General features: G+C 50.7%; 1 protein-coding gene across 1 annotated transcript in view; it reads left to right on the forward strand.

The window, feature by feature from the left end:
* Nucleotides 1-23,450, forward strand: part of LOC144505545 (CD5 antigen-like) — a 68,805-nt gene that overhangs the window by 31,649 nt on the left and 13,706 nt on the right. The window contains exons 5-9 of the mRNA XM_078231675.1: nucleotides 2,156-2,209; nucleotides 6,284-6,586; nucleotides 10,951-11,253; nucleotides 14,098-14,418; nucleotides 22,321-22,458. Coding sequence (XP_078087801.1) covers nucleotides 2,156-2,209; nucleotides 6,284-6,586; nucleotides 10,951-11,253; nucleotides 14,098-14,418; nucleotides 22,321-22,458 — 1,119 coding nt within the window. The remainder of the gene's footprint in view (nucleotides 1-2,155; nucleotides 2,210-6,283; nucleotides 6,587-10,950; nucleotides 11,254-14,097; nucleotides 14,419-22,320; nucleotides 22,459-23,450) is intronic.

Raw genomic sequence — 23,450 nt, forward strand, 5'->3', positions numbered from 1 at the left:
CAGCTGTGACACTCTCCCTGATCAGCAGTGCCACTCCACCCCCTCTCTTGCCTCCCTCCCTGTCCTTCCTGAAACATCTGAATCCCGGCACCTGTAGTATCCAGTCCTGTCCCTGAGACATCCAAGTCTCCGTAATGGCCACCACATCACACTTCCAGGCATCGATCCACGCTCTGAGCTCATCCCCTTTATTCACTATACTCCTGGCATTAAAGTAAACACATCTCAATCCTTTGGTCTGAGCTCTCCCCTTCTCTATCCCCCGTCCATCCTCCCTCTTGCACCGTCTATAACCCTTCTCTGTTTGCGAGCTAAGTTCCTCGCTCCCAGTCACCTCGTCTCAATCCCCTCCCCCCAACCTATCTAGTTTAAACTCTCCCCAGTAGCCTTAGCCAACCTTCCTGCCAGGATATTGGTCCCCCTGGGATTCAAGTGCCACCCGTTTTTTGTGTACAGGTCACACCTGCCCCTAAAGAGGTCCCAATGGTCCAGGAACCTGAATCCCTGCCCCCTGCACCAGTCCCTCAGCCACACATTCATCCTCCACCTCACTCCATTCCTGCCCTCACCCTCCCGTGGCACAGGCAGCAATCCTGAGATTACTACCTTTGCTTTCCTCCTTCTCAGCTGTCTCCCTAATTCCCCATAGTCTCTTTTCATTACCCCTTCCCCCTTCCTTCCCACATCAGCGGTACCAATATGTACCGCTACCTCCGGCTCCTCTCCCTCCCTCCTCAGGATCTCTGGGACTCGACCAGCGACATCCTGGATCCCGGCCCCAGGGAGGCAGACCACCATCCGAGACTCCCGCCTGCCTCCGCAAAAACGCCTGTCCGACCCCCTTACTGTCGAGTCCCCGATTAATACTGCCTTCCTCCTCTTTTCCTTAGCCCTCTGAGTTACAGGGCCGGACTCCACTCCGGAGACACGGCCACTGCTGCTTCCCCCAGGCGAGCTGTCCCCCCCAGCACTACTCAGGCAGGAGTACTTGTTGTGTAGGGGCACATCCACCGGGGTGCTCTCAATCACCCGAGCTTTACCCTTCCTGGCCGTCACCCACTTATCCTCCACCCATGGCCCTGGTGTGACCACCTGTTGATAGCTCTTGTAATAGGCTGGAGAAGGGGCTGAATGGCCTCCTCCTGTTCCTGTATAACAGGCTGGAGAAGGGGCTGAATGGCCTCCTCCTGTTCCTGTGTAACAGGCTGGAGAAGGGGCTAAATGGGATCCTCCTGTTCCTGTGTAACAGGCTGGAGAAGGGGCTGAATAGCCTCCTCCTGTTCCTGTGTAACAGGCTGGAGAAGGGGCTGAATGGGATCCTCCTGTTCCTGTGTAACAGGCTGGAGAAGGGGCTGAATGGCCTCCTCCTGTCCCTGTGTAACAGGCTGGAGAAGGGGCTGAATGGCCTCCTCCTGTTCCTGTGTAACAGGCTGGAGAAGCGGCTGAATGGGATCCTCCTGTTCCTGTGTAACAGGCTGGAGAAGGGGCTGAATGGCCTCCTCCTGTTCCTGTGTAACAGGCTGGAGAAGGGGCTAAATGGGATCCTCCTGTTCCTGTGTAACAGGCTGGAGAAGGGGCTGAATGGCCTCCTCCTGTTCCAGTGTGGAGGTGTACTCTGCCTGGTTCTGGAACCTCCCACACCCAGGGTCACTGGTACCATTTGCGTCACCAGACACCTCACTCGCATTCTCCCCGGTACCATTTCCACCCCCAGGCGGAGATGGTTTGAGTCAGGCGGGAGCTGGAAGCAAACTCCAGGAACTTCCGCTGCACTCCGTAATGGGCGTGAAAGCAAGTGCTATTGTTCACCTGAAACCACTGCCTTCCCGTCACCCACACAACAGAACAAAACCACACATGAAAAACAAGCAGCCTCGAAAACCAAAACTCAGCACATCCTGGCCACGAGATCAGCTCCTCGCCAAACCCGTGCTGTACCTGTCCTGGGAGTGTTTGATGGGGACAGTGTAGAGGAAGCTTTACTCTGTATCTAACCCCGTGCTGCAGCTGTCCTGGGAGTTTTTGATGGGGACAATGTCGAAGGAGCTTTACTCTGAAGGCAGACTGTTGCACCGTGGTGTGTCAGCTTGTGGCGTTCTGATTTCTTCAAGCTTATTTGCTGCATTAATTGATGACGAATCTCTTATATTTGTAGGTTCTTGCGCAATTGTCCCGCCTGTGACTGCACCCCCAAGAATAAAAGCCCAGGGTGAGTATAATCATCCCTCCCAGACAGTATCACAACAGCCAGAGCTGTGTGCACTAAGATATCCCCATTACAATAGTTAGAAATCAAACAACATTCCTCACACCAGAGGATGTCCAGCTGTCTGACTGCATGTAACGGCAGAAATTGTCAAGCAGATTGTCTGACAGTGGAACTCAATCCCAGCAGGGCACATGGGATTGGAACCGCATCCCAGCAGGGCATACGAGAGTGGAACTGTATCTCAGCAGGATATATGAGAGTCAGACAGTATCCCAGCACAGGATATGAGAGCGGGACTGTATCCCAGCAGGGTATGAGAGTGGAATTGTATCCCAGCAGGGTATATGGGAGTGGAGCTGTATCCCAGCAGGGAATGAGAATGGAACTGTAATCCCAGCAGAGGATATGGGAGTGGGACTTTATCCCACCAGGATATATGGGATTGGAACTGCATCCCAGCAAGGGATACGAGAGTGGGACTGTATCCCAGCAGAGGGTATGAGAGTGGAACTGTATTCCAACAGGGTATGAGAGTGGAACTGTAACACAGCAGGATATATGGGAGTGGAACTGTATCCCAGCAGGATATATGGGAGTGGGACTTTATCCCAACAGGGTATATGGGAGTGGGACTGTATCCCAGCAGGGTGTAAGGGAGTGGGACTGTATCCCCAGCAGGGTATACGGGAGTGGGACTGTGTCCCAGCAGGGAATATGGGAATAGGACTTTATCCCAGCAGGGTACATGGGAGTGGAACTGTATACCAGCAGGGTATATGGGAGTGGGACTGTATCCCAGCAGGGAATGAGAGTGGAACTGTAATCCCAGAAGGGATATGAGACTGGGACTGTATCCCAGCAGAGGATATGAGAGTGGGACTGTATCCCAGCAGAGGATATGAGGGTGGAACTGTGTTCCAACAGGGTATGAGAGTGAAACTGCAATGCAGCACGGTATATGGGAGTGGAACTGTACCCCAGCAGGGTATATGAGAGTGGGACTTTATCCCAGCAGGGTATATGAGAGTGGGACTGTATCCCAGCAGGGTAGATGAGACTGGGACTGTATCCCCAGCAGGGTATATGGGAATGGGAGTGTATCCCAAGAGGGTATATGGGAGTAGGACTTCATCCCAGAAGGGTATATAAGAGTGGGACTGTATCCCAGCAGGGTAGATGAGAATGGGACTGTATCCCCAGCAGAGTATATGAGAATGGGACTGTATCCAATGAGAGTATATGGCAGTGGGACTGTATCCCAGCAGGGTATTTGAGAGTGGAACTTTATCACAGTGGGATATATGAGTGTGGGGATTTATCCCGCAGGGAATATGAGACTGGAACTGTATCCCATCAGGGTTTATGGGAGTGAGACTGTATCCCAGCAGGCTATATGGGAGTGAGACTGCATTCTGGCAGAGCGTAAGGGAATGGGACTGTATCCCAGCAGGCTATATGGGGGTGGGACTGTATCCCAGCAGGCTATATGGGAGTGGGACTGTATCCCAGCAGGCTATATGGGAGTGGAACAGTATCCCAGCAGGCTATATGGGAGTGGGACTGTATCCCAGCAGGGTAGTTGAGAGTGGAACTTTATCACGGTGGGATATATGAGTGTGGGGATTTATCCCGCAGGGAACATGAGACTGGAACTGTATCCCATCAGGGTTTATGGGAGTGAGACTGTATCCCAGCAGGCTATATGGGAGTGAGACTGCATTCTGGCAGAGCGTAAGGGAATGGGACTGTATCCCAGCTGGGTATATGAGAGTGGGACTGTATCCCAGCAGGGTAGGTGAGAGTGGAACTGTATCCCAGCAGAGTATACAAGAGTGGGACTGTATCCCAGCAGGGTATATGGGAGGGGGACTGTATCCCAGCAGGGTATATGGGAGTGGGACTGTATCCCAGCAGTGTAGGTGAGAGTGGAACTGTATCCCAGCAGGGTATATGGGAGTGGGACTGTATCCCTGCAGGGTAGGTAAGAGTGGAACTGTATCCCAGCAGAGCATACGGGACTGGAACTGTATCCTAGCAGGGCATACAGGAGGGGGACTGCATCCCAGCAGGGTAGGTGAGAGTGGGACTGTATCCCAGCAGAGTATACGGGAGGGGGACTGTATCCCAGCAGAGTATACGGGAGTGGGACTGTATCCCAGCAGTGTAGGTGAGAGTGGAACTGTAATCCCAGAAGGGATATGAGAGTGGGACTGTATCCCAGCAGAGGATATGAGAGTGGGACTGTATCCCAGCAGAGGATATGAGGGTGGAACTGTGTTCCAACAGGGTATGAGAGTGAAACTTCAACGCAGCACGGTATATGGGAGTGGAACTGTACCCCAGCAGTGTATATGAGAGTGGGACTGTATCCCAGCAGGGTATATGAGAGTGGGACTGTATCCCAGCAGGGTAGATGAGACTGGGACTGTATCCCAGCAGGGTATATGGGAGTGGGACTGTATCCCAGCAGGCTATATGGGAGTGTAACAGTATCCCAGCAGGGTATATGGGAGTGGGACTGTATTCCAGCAGGGTATATGGGAGTGGGAGTGTATCCCAGCAGGCATATGGAGCGGGGCTTTATCGCAGCAGGCTATATGGGAGTGGGACTGTATCCCAGCAGGCTATATGGGAGTGGAACAGTATCCCAGCAGGGCATATGGGAGTGGGACTGTATCCCAGCAGGGTAATTGAGAGTGGAACTTTATCACAGTGGGATATATGAGTGTGGGGATTTATCCCGCAGGGGATATGTGACTGGAACTGTATCCCATCAGGGTTTATGGGAGTGAGACTGTATCCCAGCAGGCTATATGGGAGTGAGACTGCATTCTGGCAGAGCGTAAGGGAATGGGACTGTATCCCAGCAGGCTATATGGGAGTGGGACTGTATCCCAGCAGGCTATATGGGAGTGGAACAGTATCCCAGCAGGGTATATGGGAGTGGGTGTGTATCCCAGCAGGCATATGGAGCGGGGCTTTATCGCAGCAGGGTATAAGGGAATGGGACTGTATCCCAGCAGGGTATATGGGAGTGGGACTGTATCCCAGCAGAGTATACAGGAGTGGGACTGTATCCCAGCAGGGTATACGGGAATGGGACTGTATCCCAGCAGGGTAGGTGAGAGTGGAACTGTATCCCAGCAGAGTATACAGGAGTGGGACAGTATCCCAGCAGGGTATACGGGAGGGGGACTGTATCCCAGCAGGGTATATGGGAGTGGGACTGTATCCCAGCAGTGTAGGTGAGAGTGGAACTGTATCCCAGCAGAGTATACGGGAGGGAGACTGTATCCCAGCAGGGTATACGGGAGGGGGACTGTATCCCAGCAGGGTATACGAGAGGGGGACTGTATCCCAGCAGGGTATACGGGAGGGGGACTGTATCCCAGCAGGGTAGGTGAGAGTGGGACTGTATCCCAGCAGGGTATACTGGAGTGGGACTGTATGCCAGCAGGGCATATGGGAGTGGGACTGTATCCCAGCAGGGTAGGTGAGAGTGGGACTGTATCCCAGCAGGGTAGGTGAGAGTGGGACTGTATCCCAGCAGAGTATACGGGAGTGGGACTGTATCCCAGCAGGGTATATGGGAGTGGATCTGTATCCCAGCAGGGTATATGCGAGTGGGTCTGTATCCCAGCAGGGTAGGTGAGAGTGGGACTGTATCCCAGCAGGACAGGTGAGAGTGGGACTGTATCCCAGCAGGGTAGGTGAGATTGGGACTGTATCCCAGCAGGATAGATGGGAATGGGACTGTATCCCAGCAGGGTAGGTGAGAGTGGGACTGTATCCCAGCAGGTTATATGGGAGTGGGACTGTATCCCAGCAGGGTATATGGGAGTGGGACTGTATCCCAGCTGGGTAGGTGAGAGTGGGACTGTATCCCAGCAGGGTATACGGGAGTGGGACTGTATCCCAGCAGGGTATGCGGGAGAGGGACTGTATCCCAGCAGGGTATGCGGGAGTGGGACTGTATCCCAGCAGGGTATATGGGAGTGGGACTGTATCCCAGCAGGGTAGGTGAGAGTGGGACTGTATCTCAGTGAGTATTTTGGATTCTCCCTTGTTTTACAGATATTCGGGGAGTTTCTCTCTCTCATTCCCGATGTTCCGGGCAGCTCAGCCTCAAAGTGGGAAATTCCAATGTGACAGTGTGTGGCGATGGATTCTCCAGGCAGGAGGCGGATGCGGTGTGCAGGCAGCTGAAATGTGGTTCCACACATGCGATAGTGCCTGGGAGTTTCTTTAATATTCCGGTGGGAACGGTGTGGACGGAGCAACTGGAATGTTTGGGCAGTGAAGACAGCTTGCGTCAGTGCCACCAAGTCCCACGGCAGCGGAGCTACCGGAACGGCAGCGTGGGCATCGTGTGCTCGGGTACGGAAAACCTTCCACAATCCCCTCCCTCTCCCTCTCGCATCCCGCAAAGAAACACCCACACTAAACCCCTTCCCATCTCCCCTCCCCATCGTTTCCTCCCCTCTCTATCACATCCCCCCCCCCCCTCCACCTCCCTCTGCACTCTCACAAAAACATAGAAACATAGAAGATAGGAACAGGAGGAGGCCATTCGGCCCTTCAAACCTGCTCTGTTAATTCATTACGATCATGGCTGATCATCCAACTCAATAGCCTAATCCTCCCCATAACCTTTGATCCCATTCATCCCAAGTGCTATATCCAGCCGCCTCTTGAATGCATTAAATGTTTTGGCATCAACCACAGGCTCACCACTCTGTGGGTGAAGAAATGTCTCCTCAACCTCCGTCCTAAATGGTCTACCCCGAATCCTCAGACTGTGACCTCTGGTTCTGGACTCCCCCACCATCGGAAACATCCTCCCTCCATCTATCCTGTCTAGACCTGTTAGAATTTTATATGTCTCGATGAGATCCCCCCTCATTCGTCTGAACTCCAGCGGAAACAATCGTAACCGAGTCAATCTCACCTCATACATCAGTCCCGCCATCCCCCGGAATCAGCCGGGTAAACCTTCGCTGCACTCCCTCGAGAGCAAGAACATCCTTCCTTAGCAAAGGAGATCAAAACTGCACACAGTACTCTAGTTGTGGCCTCACCAAGGTCCTGTATAATTGCAACAACACATCCCTGCTTCTGTACTCGAAACCTCTCGCAATGAAGGCCAACATACCATTTGCCTTCTTTACTGCCTGCTGCACCTGCAGGCTTACCTTCAGCGACTGGTGCACAAGGACACCCAGGTCCCTCTGCACACTCCCCTCTCCCAATTTACAGCCATTCAGGTAGTAATCTTTGTTTTTGCTTCCAAAGTGAATAACCTCACATTTATCCAAATTATACTGCATCTGCCATTGATTAGCCCACTCACTCAACCTGACCAGATCACTCTGGAGGATCTCTGCATCTTCTTCACAGTTCACCCTCCCCCCAACTTGGTATCATCTACAAACTTTGAGATGTGACATTTTGTTCCCTCATCCAAATCATTAATATATATTGTGACTAGCTGGGGTCCCAGCACTGATCCCTGTGGCACCCTCTAGTTACTGTCTGCCAATTTGAAAAGCACCCATTAATTCCAACTCTCTGCCAACCAGTTTTCTATCCATCTCAATACACTTCCCCCAATCCCATACGCTTTAATCTTGCACGATAATCTCTTGTGCGGGACTTTGTCAAACGCTTTCTAAAAGTCCAAATATATCACATTGACAGGTCCCCCCTTGTCAACCTAGTTACATCTTCAAAGAATTCCAACAGATCAGTCAAGCATGACTTCCTATATCCATGTTGACTCTGTCTGATCCTGCCACTGCTTTCTAAATGCTCTGCTATAAAGTCCTTGATAATGGATTCAAGAATTTTCCCCACTACCGATGTTGGGCTTACATCTCTAAAATTCCCTGTTTTCTCTCTACCTCCCTTTTTGAATATTGGAGTAACATTCGCTGCCCTCCAATCTGCAGGGACTGTTCCAGAGACTACAGAATCCTGGAAGATGCCCACCAATGTACCCACTATTTCTAGAGCCACTTCCTTATGTACTCTGGGATGCAAATTATTGGGCCCTGGGGATTTATCCACCTTCAATCCCATCAATTTTCCCAGCACCTTTTCTCTGCCAATATTGATCTCTCTCAGTTCTTCCCTCTCACTAAATCTTGCATTCTCCAACATTTCTTGCATTTGATTTGTGTCCTCTTTTGTGAAGACAGAACCAAAGTGCGTATTCAGTTGCTCGGCCATTTCTTTATCCTCTATTATACATTCCCCCGTTTCTGTCTGTATTGAACCTACATTTGTCTTCACCAACCTCTTCCTCTTCACATATCTATAGAAACTCTTAGTGTCAGTCTTTACGTTCCCTGCAAGCTTACTTTCGTACTGTATTTTTCCCCTTCTTAATCAATCCCTTGGTCCATCTTTGCCGAACTCTAAACTGCACCTCAATCCTCAGACCTATTATGTTTCTTATGTTGGATCCTCTCTCTAATTTCCTTTGTAAGCCATGGATTGGCCCTCTAACCCATTTTGCTTTTGTGCCAGAGAGGAATAAACAGTTGCTGCAGTTCCCCCATGTGTTCCTTGAACGTTTGCCATTGCCTATCCACCATCATCCCTTTAAGTAACTCTTCCCAATCTATAAAGCAACTCACGCCTCATATCCTCATAGTTTCCTTTATTAAGATTCAGCACCCTAATGTCCGAATGAACTACTTCACACTACACCTTGATAAAACATTCTGTCATGTTATGGTTACTCATCCCCAAGGGGTCTCCCACAGTTAGATTGGCAATGAATCCCTTCTCATTACACAGTACCCAGTCTAAGATGGCCTGCTATCTAGTTGGTTCCTCCACATATTGGTTAAGAAAACCATCCCGTAAACACTCCAGGAATTCCTCCTCTACGGCATTGTGGCTAATTTGATTTGCCCAGTCTATGTGCAGATGAAAATTGCCCATGATCACTGATATTCCCTTATTACATGCATCTCTAATTTCCTGTTTAATGCCATTCCCAACATCACCTGTGCAGTTTGAGGGTTTATATATGACACCTACTAATGTTTTTTGCCCCTTGGTATTTCTCAACTCTCCCCATACAGACTCCACGTTGTCAGAGCTAATATCCTCTCTCATTATTGTGTTCATTTCCTCTTTAACCAGCAGTGTAACATACCATAGGAGTCTTGTTTGTGGCCACAGAAATGCCTGTCGAAACCCCTTACAATTGAATCTCCTATAACTATTGCACTGGCACACATTTTACCCCTCCTCTCTGCAGCAGAACCAACCATGGTGCAGCGGGTTTGGCTGTTGCTGCTTTCCCCAGAGAGGTCTTTCCCCTCAACAGTATCCAAAGCCGTATATCTGTTTTGCAGGGGAATGGGCACAGGAGATTCCTGTACTACCTGCCTATCTCTCTTGCTCTGTTTCCCCCCCTTCCCATTCCATCCCCCTCACTTACCTCCCCTCTACACTCTCTCTCCCCCATCCCATCGCCCCCTTCCCCATCCCCCTCACTTCCCTCCCCTCTACACTCTCTTGCCCCATCCTATCGCCCCATCCCATCCCCCTCACTTCCCTCCCCTCTACACTCTCTTTCCCCCATTCCATCCCCCTCACTTCCCTCCCCTCTACACTCTCTCCCCCATCCCATCACCCCCTTCCCCATCCCCCTCACTTCCCTCCCCTCTGCACTTTCTCTCCCCCATCCCATCGCCCCCTTCCCCATCCCCCTCACTTCCCTCCCCTCTACACTCTCTCTCCCCCATCCCATCGCCCCATTCCATCCCTCACTTCCCTCCCCTCTACACTCTCTCTCCCCCATCCCATCGCCCCCTTCCCCATCCCCCTCACTTCCCTCCCCTCTACACTCTCTCTCCCCATCCCATCACCCCCCTTCCCCATCCCCCTCACTTCCCTCCCCTCTATACTCTCTTTCCCCCATCCCATCGCCCCCTTCCCCATCCCCTCTACATTCTCTCTCCCACATCCCATCGCCCCATTCCATCCCCCTCACTTCCCTCCCCTCTACACTCTCTCTCCCCCATCCCATCCACTCCCTCACCCCCCCCCTCCTTCTGCCCTCAACCCAGCAACTTCCTCAAGCCCTTCTCTCCTCCTCCCGCCCTCCTCCCCCCCTCTGCCTTCATCTATCCTCCTCCCACTCTCATGCTATCCTATCTATTTCTCCTCTTCATGTCCACTTTCCCTCTCGCTGCCCACATTCATCGATTCCTTCCCTGTCCCCTTCATCCGATCCCATTCCTTGTCCTGACTCCATCCAATTTTCCACTCTCTCCGTTGGCACTCTCTATTCTCTGATTCTAATCCTCCTTTGTGCTTGTTCCCTCCATCTTCACCCTCCTTTCACCTCTGTCCTTTTTCTCCCACTCCCTCTTTGTCTCTGTCTATTATCACACTGTCTCTCTCTCTCTCACTCTCTCTTTGCTTTTCCCTTTCTTCGAATCATACCGGAGTTCGATTCCCGGCTTGGGTCACTGTCTGTGTGGAGTTTGTACATTCTCCCCGTGTCTGCATGGGTTTACACTGGGTGCTCCAATTTCCTCCCACAGTCTGAAAGACGTGCGGGTTAGGTGTATTGGCCGTGCTAAATTCTCCCTCAGTATAACCCGAACAGGCGCCGGAGTGTGGCGAGTGGGGGATTTTCACAGTAACTTCACTGCAGTGTTAATGTCAGCCGACTTATGACACTAAATAAACTTTAAACATCTCTCTCTCTGTCTCCACAGACGCACACTTCCAGCTGAGGTTGCAGGGTGGAGCTGACCATTGTCAGGGTGTTGTACAACTGTACTATAATGGGTCTTGGCATGAAGTCTCCCACTCATTTTCCTCGCTACGGGACGCAGAGCTGGTGTGTCAGAGGCTGCAGTGTGGCCATGCTGTCTCTGAGGAGAGGAATGAGACCTCATGGGAGTACAAGACTGTCCATGTGAAAAATTGGACTTGTTTACTGACAGAACCAGATTTCCTCAAGTGTCTGAACATAGCTGACAAACCAGTCGGTGTAAAACACACCTTACATTGCTCAGGTAACCTTCAGAAATACCCGGTGTCTATAAACCCCAGAGCAACACTGCAGGTTAGTGTTTCAGCTGGGTTAACCAGATCATACTGATTGGAGAGAGAGCGTTACTCTGTATCTAACCCCGTGCTGTACCTGTCCTGGGAGTGTTTGATGGGGACAGTGTAGAGGGAGCTTTACTCTGTATCTAACCCCATGTTGTACCTGTCCTGGGAGTGTTTGATGGGGACAGTGTAGAGGGAGCTTTACTCTGTATCTAACCCCGTGCTGTACCTGTCCTGGGAATGTTTGATGGGGACAGTGTAGAGGGAGCTTTACTCTGTACCTAACCCTGTGCTGTACCTGTCCTGGGACTGTTTGATGGGGACAGTGTAGAGGGAGCTTTACTCTGTATCTAACCTCGTGCTGTACCTGTCCTGGGACTGTTTGGTGGGGACAGTGTAGAGGGAGCTTTACTCTGTATCTAACCTCGTGCTGTACCTATCCTGGGACTGTTTGATGGGGGACAGTGTACAGGGAGCTTTACTCTGTATTTAACCCCGTGCTGTACCTGTCCTGGGACTGTTTGATGGGGACAGTGTAGAGGGAGCTTTACTCTGTATCTAACCCCGTGCTGTACCTGTCCTGGGAATGTTTGATGGGGGACAGTGTACAAGGAGCTTTACTCTGTATTTAACCCCGTGCTGTACCTGTCCTGGGAGTGTTTGATGGGGACAGTGTAGAGGGAGCTTTACTCTGTATTTAACCCCGTGCTGTACCTGTCCTGGGAGTGTTTGATGGGGACAGTGCAGAGGGAGTTTTACTCTGTATCTAACCCCGTGCTGTACCTGTCCTGGGAGTGTTTGATGGGGGACAGTGTAGAGGGAGCTTTACTCTGTATCTAACCCTGTGCTGTACCTGTCCTGGGAGTGTTTGATGGGGACAGTGCAGAGGGAGTTTTACTCTGTATCTAACCCCGTGCTGTACCTGTCCTGGGAGTGTTTGATGGGGGACAGTGTAGAGGGAGCTTTACTCTGTATCTAACCCTGTGCTGTACCTGTCCTGGGAGTGTTTGATGGGTCAGTGTAGAGGGAGCTTTACTCTGTATCTAACCCTGTGCTGTCCCTGTCCTGGGAGTGTTTGATGGGGACAGTGTAGAGGGAGCTTTACTCTGTATCTAACCCCGTGCTGTACCTGTCCTGGGAGTGTTTGATAGGGACAGTGTAGAGGGAGCTTTACTCTGTATCTAACCCCGTGCTGTACCTGTCCTGGGAGTGTTTGATGGGGGACAGTGCAGAGGGAGCTTTACTCTGTATCTAACCCCGTGCTGTACCTGTCCTGGGAGTGTTTGATGGGGGACAGTGCAGAGGGAGCTTTACTCTGTATCTAACCCCGTGCTGTACCTGTCCTGGGAGTGTTTGATGGGGACAGTGTAGAGGGAGCTTTACTCTGTATCTAACCCCGTGCTGTACCTGTCCTGGGAATGTTTGATGGGGACAGTGTAGAGGGAGCTTTACTCTGTACCTAACCCTGTGCTGTACCTGTCCTGGGACTGTTTGATGGGGACAGTGTAGAGGGAGCTTTACTCTGTATCTAACCTCGTGCTGTACCTGTCCTGGGACTGTTTGGTGGGGACAGTGTAGAGGGAGCTTTACTCTGTATCTAACCTCGTGCTGTACCTATCCTGGGACTGTTTGATGGGGGACAGTGTACAGGGAGCTTTACTCTGTATTTAACCCCGTGCTGTACCTGTCCTGGGACTGTTTGATGGGGACAGTGTAGAGGGAGCTTTACTCTGTATCTAACCCCGTGCTGTACCTGTCCTGGGAATGTTTGATGGGGGACAGTGTACAAGGAGCTTTACTCTGTATTTAACCCCGTGCTGTACCTGTCCTGGGAGTGTTTGATGGGGACAGTGTAGAGGGAGCTTTACTCTGTATTTAACCCCGTGCTGTACCTGTCCTGGAAGTGTTTGATGGGGACAGTGCAGAGGGAGTTTTACTCTGTATCTAACCCCGTGCTGTACCTGTCCTGGGAGTGTTTGATGGGGGACAGTGTAGAGGGAGCTTTACTCTGTATCTAACCCTGTGCTGTACCTGTCCTGGGAGTGTTTGATGGGGACAGTGCAGAGGGGGTTTTACTCTGTATCTAACCCCGTGCTGTACCTGTCCTGGGAGTGTTTGATGGGGGACAGTGTAGAGGGAGCTTTACTCTGTATCTAACCCTGTGCTGTACCTGTCCTGGGAGTGTTTGATGGGTCAGTGTAGAGGGAGCTTTACTCTGTATCTAACCCTGTGCTGTCCCTGTCCTGGGAGTGTTTGATGGGGACAGTGTAGAGGGAGCTTTACTCTGTATCTAACCCCGTGCTGTACCTGTCCTGGGAGTGTTTGATAGGGACAGTGTAGAGGGAGCTTTACTCTGTATCTAACCCCGTGCTGTACCTGTCCTGGGAGTGTTTGATGGGGGACAGTGCAGAGGGAGCTTTACTCTTTATCTAACCCCGTGCTGTACCTGTCCTGGGAGTGTTTGATGGGGGACAGTGCAGAGGGAGCTTTACTCTGTATCTAACCCCGTGCTGTACCTGTCCTGGGAGTGTTTGATGGGGACAGTGTAGAGGGAGCTTTACTCTGTATCTAACCCCGTGCTGTACCTGTCCTGGGAGTGTTTGATAGGGACAGTGTAAAGGGAGCTTTACTCTGTATCTAACCCCGTGCTGTACCTGTCCTGGGAGTGTTTGATGGGGGACAGTGCAGAGGGAGCTATACTCTGTATCTAACCCTGTGCTGTACCTGTCCTGGGAGTGTTTGATGGGAGTGTGTGAATGTGAGTTCTTGTCAATATTCCTGTTTGACGAACCTGTCTTTCTTTACAGAGGGTGAGGTGGTTCCATTCAGGCTGGTGGACGGACGGAACCCGTGCGAGGGTCGGACGGAGGTTTTCCATGGGGGCTCCTGGAAGCCCCTGTGTTGGCGTCAGTGGGACGAGAGTCAACGGCATCTGGTCTGTTCACAGCTGGAGTGCGACAGAGCTGAGGTCAGATGGAGTGGACCTGGGATGAGGGGCAGGAACAGGACTGGCGAGCACTGTGTCAAGTGTGGAAGTCGAGGGGTGAAAATGCTGGTGAATAATGCCAGCCTCTGGGATTGTAACGTAGACTCGGCGGCATTCAAGCAACAGAACATCACTTGTCCAGGTAATGGGACAAATAATGTTGGTGTCTCAGTGAGGGAGTGCTGCTCGGGCTGCAGTGGAGAGTGACAGTTGGTGTCTCAGTGAGGGAGTGTTGCTCGGGCTGCAGTGGAGAGTGACAGTTGGTGTCTCAGTGAGGGAGTGCTGCTCGGGCTGCAGTGGAGAGTGACAGTTGGTGTCTCAGTGAGGGAGTGCTGCTCGGGCTGCAGTGGAGAGTGACAGTTGGTGTCTCAGTGTGGGAGTGCTGCTCGGGCTGCAATAGAGAGTGACAGTTGGTGTCTCAGTGAGGGAGTGCTGCTCGGGCTGCAATAGAGAGTGACAGTTGGTGTCTCAGTGTGGGAGTGCTGCTCGGGCTGCAGTGGAGAGTGACAGTTGGTGTCTCAGTGAGGGAGTGCTGCTCGGGCTGCAGTGGAGAGTGACAGTTGGTGTCTCAGTGTGGGAGTGCTGCTCGGGCTGCAATAGAGAGTGACAGTTGGTGTCTCAGTGAGGGAGTGCTGCTCGGGCTGCAATAGAGAGTGACAGTTGGTGTCTCAGTGAGGGAGTGCTGCTCGGGCTGCAGTGGAGAGTGACAGTTGGTGTCTCAGTGAGGGAGTGCTGCTCGGGCTGCAGTGGAGAGTGACAGTTGCTGTCTCAGTGAGGGAGTGCTGCTCGGGCTGCAATAGAGAGTGACAGTTGCTGTCTCAGTGAGGGAGTGCTGCTCGGGCTGCAATAGAGAGTGACAGTTGGTGTCTCAGTGTGGGAGTGCTGCTCGGGCTGCAGTAGAGTGTGACAGTTGGTGTCTCAGTGAGGGAGTGCTGCTCGGGCTGCAGTAGAGAGTGACAGTTGGTGTCTCAGTGAGGGAGTGCTGCTCGGGCTGCAGTAGAGAGTGACAGTTGGTGTCTCAGTGTGGGAGTGCTGCTCGGGCTGCAGTAGAGAGTGACAGTTGGTGTCTCAGTGTGGGAGTGCTGCTCGGGCTGCAGTAGAGAGTGACAGTTGGTGTCTCAGTGAGGGAGTGCTGCTCGGGCTGCAATAGAGAGTGACAGTTGCTGTCTCAGTGAGGGAGTGCTGCTCGGGCTGCAGTAGAGAGTGACAGTTGGTGTCTCAGTGTGGGAGTGCTGCTCGGGCTGCAGTAGAGAGTGACAGTTGGTGTCTCACTGTGGGAGTGCTGCTCGGGCTGCAGTAGAGAGTGACAGTTGGTGTCTCAGTGAGGGAGTGCTGCTCGGGCTGCAGTGGAGAGTGACAGTTGGTGTCTCAGTGAGGGAGTGCTGCTCGGGCTGCAGTAGAGTGTGACAGTTGGTGTCTCAGTGAGGGAGTGCTGCTCGGGCTGCAGTAGAGAGTGACAGTTGGTGTCTCACTGTGGGAGTGCTGCTCGGGCTGCAGTAGAGAGTGACAGTTGGGGAAGTGTGGGGAAGTTTTTTTTTTTCTTGCTGGTAATGGCTTCAGGGATGGCAGTTCAGGCAGTATGCTGCATCTCCTGTGGGATGTATGTGGTGAGGAAATCCAGTAGTGTTTCAGGAGATTTTAGTTGTAAGAAGTGCATTAGATTGCAGCTTCTGGAGGAGCGTGTAAAGGAGCTGGAGGGGGAGGTAGAGGAACTCCGCATAATTCGGGAGGCGGAGGTGGAAGTTGATAGGAGTTATAGAGAAATAGTAACTCCTAGAAATGAGGCTTGGGTCAATGCCAGGAGGAGGGGTAAGAAGCAATCGGGAAGACAATCCCCTGGGGCGGTTCCCCTCCATAATAGGTTTTCGGTGCTGGAGGCTACAGTTGAGGAGGAATCAACTGAGCATAGAGAGCAGATCTCTGGGGGTGAGCCGAGTGAGAAAGCTCAGGTGGTTAGGGGCTGTAAAAGACTGGGCCTTGTGATTGGGGACTCCACAATTAAGGGGACAGATAGGAGGGTCGGAACTAAAGGTAGGGACTCAGGGTTGGTGTGTTGCCTACCAGGGGCTGGGGTCCGGGATGTGTCTGACAGGGTATTCAGGACTCTTAGGGGGGAGGGAGATAAACCACAAGTTATTGTACATGTGGGGACACACGACATAGGGAGGATAGGGGAAGGGGATATTAGGCAGGGATTTATGGAGTTGGGGTGGAAACTAAAGGCCAAGACTGACAGAGTGGTTATCTCTGGACTCTTGCCTGTACCACGGGATAGTTTAGAGAGGAATAGGGAGGGGGAAGGTTTGAATTCATGGCTGAAGGGATGGTGCAGGAGGGAGGGGTTCAGGTACTTAAGCAATTGGGGCTCGTACTGGGGAAGGTGTGACCTCTATGAGAAGGATGGTCTACACCTTAATCAGAAGGGGACCAATATCCTGGGGGGTAAATTTGCTAAGGCCATGCAGGGAGGTTTAAACTGATTCGGGGGGGGGGAGGGATCCTGAGTAGTGGGGCTGAAAGTGAGGGATGCATGGATGGGGACTGCTATGCAGGGCATTGCAGAGGTGGGGTGGAGCAGGGTTTGAAATGTGTATACTTCAATGCCAGGAGTATTCGCAATAAAGTGGGTGAAGTTGCAGCGTGGATCAGTACCTGGGACTTCGATGTTGTGGCTATTTCAGAGACATGGATAGAGCAGGGGCAGGAATGGATGCTGCAGGTCCCGGGGTTCAAATGTTTTAGTCGAAGTAGGGAAGGAGGTAGAAGAGGGGGAGGGGTAGCATTATTGGTCAGAGATTGTATCACAGTGTCAGAGAGGAGGTTTGATGAGGACTTATCTGTTGAGGTAGTATGGGCGGAGATTAGAAATAGGAGAGGAGAGGTCACCCTGTTGGGAGTCTTTTATAGACCTCCTAAAAGTTCTAGAGAGGTTGAGGAAAGGATTGCGGAGTCAATCCTGCTTAGGAGTGAAAGTAATAGGGCAATTGTTATGGGGGATTTTAACTTGACTAATATTGACTGGAATTGTTATAGCTCTAGCTCGTTAGAGGGGTCAGTTTTTGTTCAAAGCGTGCAGGAAGGTTTTTTGACTCAGTATGTAGACAGGCCAACTAGAGGTGAGGCTATATTGGATCTGGTGCTGGGAAATGAGCCAGACCAGGTGCTAGACTTGGAAGTTGGTGTGCATTTTGGTGATAGTGACCACAATTCGGTTACGTTCACCTTAGTGATGGAAAGGGATAGGCATGAACCTCGGGCCAGTGGTTTTAGCTGGGGGAAGGGTAATTATGAGGCTATTAGGAGAGAATTAGGAAACATAGGTTGGACTAGGAGATTACAGGGACTGGGAACGTCCGACATGTGGAGTTTTTTCAAGGAGCAGCTACTGCGAGTCTGTGATAGGTATGTCCCTGTCAGGCAAGGAGGAATTGGTAGGGCTAGGGAACCGTGGTGCACCAAAAAAGTTTCTTTGTTGGTTAAAAAGAAAAAGGAGGCTTATGTTCGGATGAGACGTGAGCACTCGGGTAGTGCACTAGAAAGCTTTAGATTGGCTAAGAGGGAGTTGAAGAGCGAGCTTAGAAGGGCTAAAAGGGGACATGAGAAGACTTTGGCGGATAGGGTTAAAGAGAATCCTAAGGCGTTCTATAGGTATGTCAAGAACAGAAGGTTGGTTAGGGCAAGTTTAGGGCCAGTTATAGATGGCAGAGGGAAGTTATGTGTGGAACCGGAGGAGATTGGTGAAGCATTGAACCAATATTTCTCTTCGGTGTTCACGCAAGGGGACATGAATATAGCTGAGGAGGACACTGGGTTGCAAGGGAGTAGAATAGACAGTATTACAGTTGATAAGGAGGATGTGCAGGATATTCTGGAGGGTCTGAAAATAGATAAATCCCCTGGTCCGGATGGGATTTATCCAAGGATTCTCTGGGAGGCAAGAGAAGTGATTGCAGAGCCTCTGGCTCTGATCTTCAGGTCGTCGTTGGCCTCTGGTATAGTACCAGAAGATTGGAGGTTAGCGAATGTTGTCCCATTGTTTAAGAAGGGGAACAGAGACTTCCCCGGGAATTATAGACCGGTGAGTCTCACTTCTGTTGTCGGCAAGATGTTGGAAAAAATTATAAGGGATAGGATTTATAGTTATTTGGAGAGTAATGAATTGATAGGTGATAGTCAGCATGGTTTTGTGGCAGGTAGGTCGTGCCTTACTAACCTTATTGAGTTTTTTGAGAAAGTGACCAAGGAGGTGGATGGGGGCAAGGCAGTGGACGTGGTATATATGGATTTTAGTAAGGCGTTTGATAAGGTTCACCATGGTAGGCTTCTGCAGAAAATGCAGATGTATGGGATTGGGGGTGATCTAGGAAATTGGATCAGGAATTGGCTAGCGGATAGGAAACAGAGGGTGGTGGTTGATAGTAAATATTCATCATGGAGTGCGGTTACAAGTGGTGTACCTCAGGGATCTGTTTTGGGGCCACTGCTGTTTGTAATATTTATTAATGATCTGGATGAGGGTATAGTTGGGTGGATTAGCAAATTTGCTGATGACACCAAAGTCGGTGGTGTGGTAGACAGTGAGGAAGGGTGTCGTAGTTTGCAGGAAGACTTAGACAGGTTGCAAAGTTGGGCCGAGAGGTGGCGGATGGAGTTTAATGCGGAGAAGTGTGAGGTAATTCACTTTGGTAGGAATAACAGATGTGTTGAGTATAGGGCTAACGGGAGGACTTTGAATAGTGTGGAGGAGCAGAGGGATCTAGGTGTATGTGTGCATAGATCCCTGAAAGTTGGGAATCAAGTAGATAAGGTTGTTAAGAAGGCATATGGTGTCTTGGCGTTTATTGGTAGGGGGATTGAATTTAGGAGTCGTAGCGTTATGTTGCAACTGTACACAACTCTGGTGCGGCCGCACTTGGAGTACTGTGTGCAGTTCTGGTCCCCACATTACAGGAAGGATGTGGAGGCTTTGGAGAGGGTGCAGAGGAGGTTTACCAGGATGTTGCCTGGTATGGAGGGGAGATCCTATGAGGAGAGGCTGAGGGATTTGGGATTGTTTTCGCTGGAAAGGCGGCGGCTAAGAGGGGATCTTATTGAAACATATAAGATGATTAGAGGTTTAGATAGGGTGGATAGTGATAGCCTTTTTCCTCTGATGGAGAAATCCAGCACGAGGGGGCATGGCTTTAAATTGAGGGGGGGTAGTTATAGAACCGATGTCAGGGGTAGGTTCTTTACCCAGAGGGTGGTGAGGGATTGGAATGCCCTGCCAGCATCAGTAGTAAATGCGCCTAGTTTGGGGGCGTTTAAGAGATCCGTAGATAGGTTCATGGACGAAAAGAAATTGGTTTAGGTTGGAGGGTCACAGTTTTTTTTTTTTTTTTTAACTGGTCGGTGCAACATCGTGGGCCGAAGGGCCTGTTCTGCGCTGTAATGTTCTATGTTCTATGTTCTATAATCACGTTCACTTTCCACACGGGGCGGCACGGTGGTTAACACTGCTGCCTCACAGGGACCCGGGTTCAATTCCCAACTTGGGTCACTGTCTGTGCAGAGTCTGCACGTTCTCCCCGTGTCTGCGTGGGTTTCTTCCGGTTTCCTCCCACAGTCCAAAAGACGCGCTGGTTAGGTGCATTGGCCGTGCTCAATTCTCCCATGTCGTTGTGACTGTTAAACCCGGGCAGGGTTAGATTAAAGTTTCCCAGAAACTCAGCTCTGACCATGATAGGGTTAACTGTGTGGCATGAATGTGGCAGCGTCTCTTTGTCATGCTGCAGCAGCGTCTAGACTGGAGGTTAGCTGCTCCCCGTCTCTCTAACCTCACTGGTTGTCTGATGCACCAGGCCTCCTGTCTGCACCACAATCAGTTCAGAGGCTGTCAATCCTTTCATAACCTCCACCCTGCGGCACACCTGCCTGTGTGTGTGTGTGTGTGTGTGAGGTCGTGTGTGTGTGTGTGTGTGTGAGTGTGAGTGTGTGTGTGTGTGAGTGTGAGTGTGTATGAGTGTGTGAATGTGTGTGTGTGAGCGTGTGTGTGTGTGTGTGTGAGTGTGTGTGTGTATGAGTGTGTGAATGTGTGTGTGTGAGCGTGTGTGTGTGTGTGAGTGTGTGTGTGTGTATGAGTGTGTGAATGTGTGTGTGTGAGCGTGTGTGTGTGTGTGAGTGTGTGTGTGTGTATGAGTGTGTGAATGTGTGTGTGTGAGCGTGTGTGTGTGTGTGTGTGAGTGTGTGTGTGTGTATGAGTGTGTGAATGTGTGTGTGTGTGTGTGAGTGAGGCCATGTGTGTGTGTGAGTGTGTGTGTGTGTATGAGTGTGTGAATGTGTGAGTGTGAGTGTGTGTGTGTGAGTGTGTGTGTGTATGAGTGTGTGAATGTGTGTGTGTGAGCGTGTGTGTGTGTGTGAGTGTGTGTGTGTGTATGAGTGTGTGAATGTGTGTGTGTGAGCGTGTGTGTGTGTGAGTGAGGCCATGTGTGTGTGTGAGTGTGTGAATGTGTGTGTGTGAGCGTGTGTGTGTGAGGTTGTGTGTGTGTGAATATGTGTGTGTGTGTGAGGTGTGTGTGTGTGTGAGTGAGGTTGTGTGTGTCTGTGAATGTGTGTGTGTGTGAGTGTGTGTGTGTGTGTGAGGTTGTGTGAGTGAGGTTGTGTGTGTGTGTGTGAGTGTGTGTGTGAGTGTGAGTGTGTGTGAGTGTGTGTGTATGTGAATGTGTGTGTGAGTGTGGGTGTGTGTGTGAGTGTGTGTGTGAATGTGTGTGTGTGAATGTGTGTGTGTGTGTGTGAGTGAGGTTGTGTGTGTGAGGTTGTGTGAGTGTGTGTGTGTGTGTGAGGTGTGTGTGTGAGTGTGTGTGTGAGGTTGTGTGTGTGTGTGAATGTGTGAGTGTATGTGTGTGAGTGCGTGTGTGAGTGTGTATTTTAAACAAGATGCTCTTGTGTTACGTCTCATGCCAGAAACTGCAAGGTGTTAAGTGACGTTAGCACGGATCCTAAATGTTACATTTGAATTTGGCATTAGGGTGGCCATTGAGTGTTTCAGGTGTGATTCAAACCATCCGTGTGGAAGCTCTAATCACACAAAGTATATTTAAGAAAAGTGTGAAAACATAACAAAAAGAATTGGAATACTTTCACCAATTACAAGAATCAAACACAGTGTAACTCCTACCAGCTAGCTATCTCTGTTCTTCCAAGTCAAACACCATCCCACAGACACACACCTCTCCTCAGACTCGGCACAGAAACAAGTCTGCTCACGTGATGCTGGATCTTGCAGCTTTTTAACCCCACCGTGAATTGGTCCTTTGGATGTTGGATCAATTCTCTGAGGCTTTTCAGCAAGCCTCTGGAGAGAGAGAGAGACTGAGTCACGGCCTTCTTCCACCAGCTTCTAACAGCGGCTGAGAACTAAAACTAAAAATTAAAGTTTTTTATTGTTAAAAAAATGAAAAACTAAAAAAACTTTAAGTTTTACTTTAAATTTAAAACTGAAGACTTTTCTGTGTAAAAAAATCAGTCCCCAGGCATCACCTGACCTGTCAATCATCCCCAAATCAAGCTCCACCCACAATCCCCAAAGGACCATTAAAATCCCAGAACCCTACATTGAGCCAGGTTAAAATCAACATGGCGGCGTGCATTATATTGCTTCAGTAACAATTAGAGAACACCGGTTACAAACATCATGGCACCAATAAAATGCTTGGACCTGCTTGAAAGACCTGCAGCGGAACACGATTAAAGTACACTTGTTAAAGGCACAGTTTCGTCACACTTGCTCAGGATGATCCTTTCCCTCCATATCACGCTACACAGCTTGGCCATTTTACAGAGGGTCAAAGGTCAGAGTCTGACCCAGGGACAGTGGAAATGTCCCTGTCGGACTCCATCTCGGCATTTCACCGATGCCTGAGGGGGGCGGGGGCGAGTGGAAGATGTGAAAGGGTTTCGCTGGAGGGGTTTAGGATATGAGGGGCCCTGACTGACCCTGCGCTGTGCGCCCCCCCCCCTCCCAACGCACTGATCCACTTATTTCTGTCCCTCTTTGTTTGCACAGAGCCGCAAGACAGGAAGAAAGAGGTCGCGGCCGGGTTGTCGGGGGGCGTGACGGCCTGTATCGTCCTGGTGGTCCTCCTGCTCTTGCTCCTCCTGCTGAGTTATGGCTGGAAGATATACAAGCGCGATGGAAAGGAAGGTGAGAGCGCGGCGAGGCGGGCACACACCGGGGCACGCACGTGCTCACACACGTGCAGACATACGGGGGTGGATGCATCCCCATCTGCAGCCATGCACACACTGCACGCATTGTCGCAGAGGTACACACACATGGTACTTCACTCACACATGCATATACTCATACCAACATGCATGAATACATTTACATACAAGAAGGGAATATCTGCATGCGCACACAGGCAAATACATGCAAAGTACATGCAAAATGAGCAAACATGAGATGCACACCTATGCATGCCTGCAGGCAAACATGCATGGACACATGTGTGTACATAGGAATGTACAAGCATGGTCAGGCATGCACACTGGCAGAAACAAAAGAGATCTTGAACTAGGCACACACGTGTGTGCACAGATTCACATGTATACACACATATGCATGCTTGAAAATGCACACATGTGCAAGCAACATTGACACAGGCACACATGTAGTACATGTACACACGTGCCTTATCTGAGGAAGGATGTCCTTGCTATAGAGGGAGTACAGTGAAGGTTTCCCAGGCTGATTCCTGGGATGGCAGGTCTGTCATATGAGGAGAGACTAAATCAGTTAGGATTATATTCACTGGAGTTTAGAGAGTGAGAGGGGATCTGATAGAAACTTATAAAATTCTAACAGGGTTAGACAGGGGAGATTCAGAAAGAATGTTCCTGATGGTGGGGGAGTCCAGAACTCGGGGTCAGAGTTTGAGGATAAGGGGGTAAACCTTTTAGAACTGAGGTGAGGAGAAATTTCTTCACCCAGAGGATGGGGAATGTGTGGAATTCACTCCCACAGAAAGTAGTTGAGGCCAAAACGTTGTGTGATTGGAAGAAATTAGATATCGCTCTTGGGGCTAAAGGGATCGAGGGATATGGGGGGAAGGGCGGGATCAGGATATTGAATTCGATGATCAGCCAGGATCATAATGAATGTTGGAGCAGGCTGGAAGGGCCGAATGGCCTCCT

Source organism: Mustelus asterias, chromosome 16 (genome assembly GCF_964213995.1).
Source record: "Mustelus asterias chromosome 16, sMusAst1.hap1.1, whole genome shotgun sequence".
NCBI lineage: Eukaryota > Metazoa > Chordata > Chondrichthyes > Carcharhiniformes > Triakidae > Mustelus > Mustelus asterias.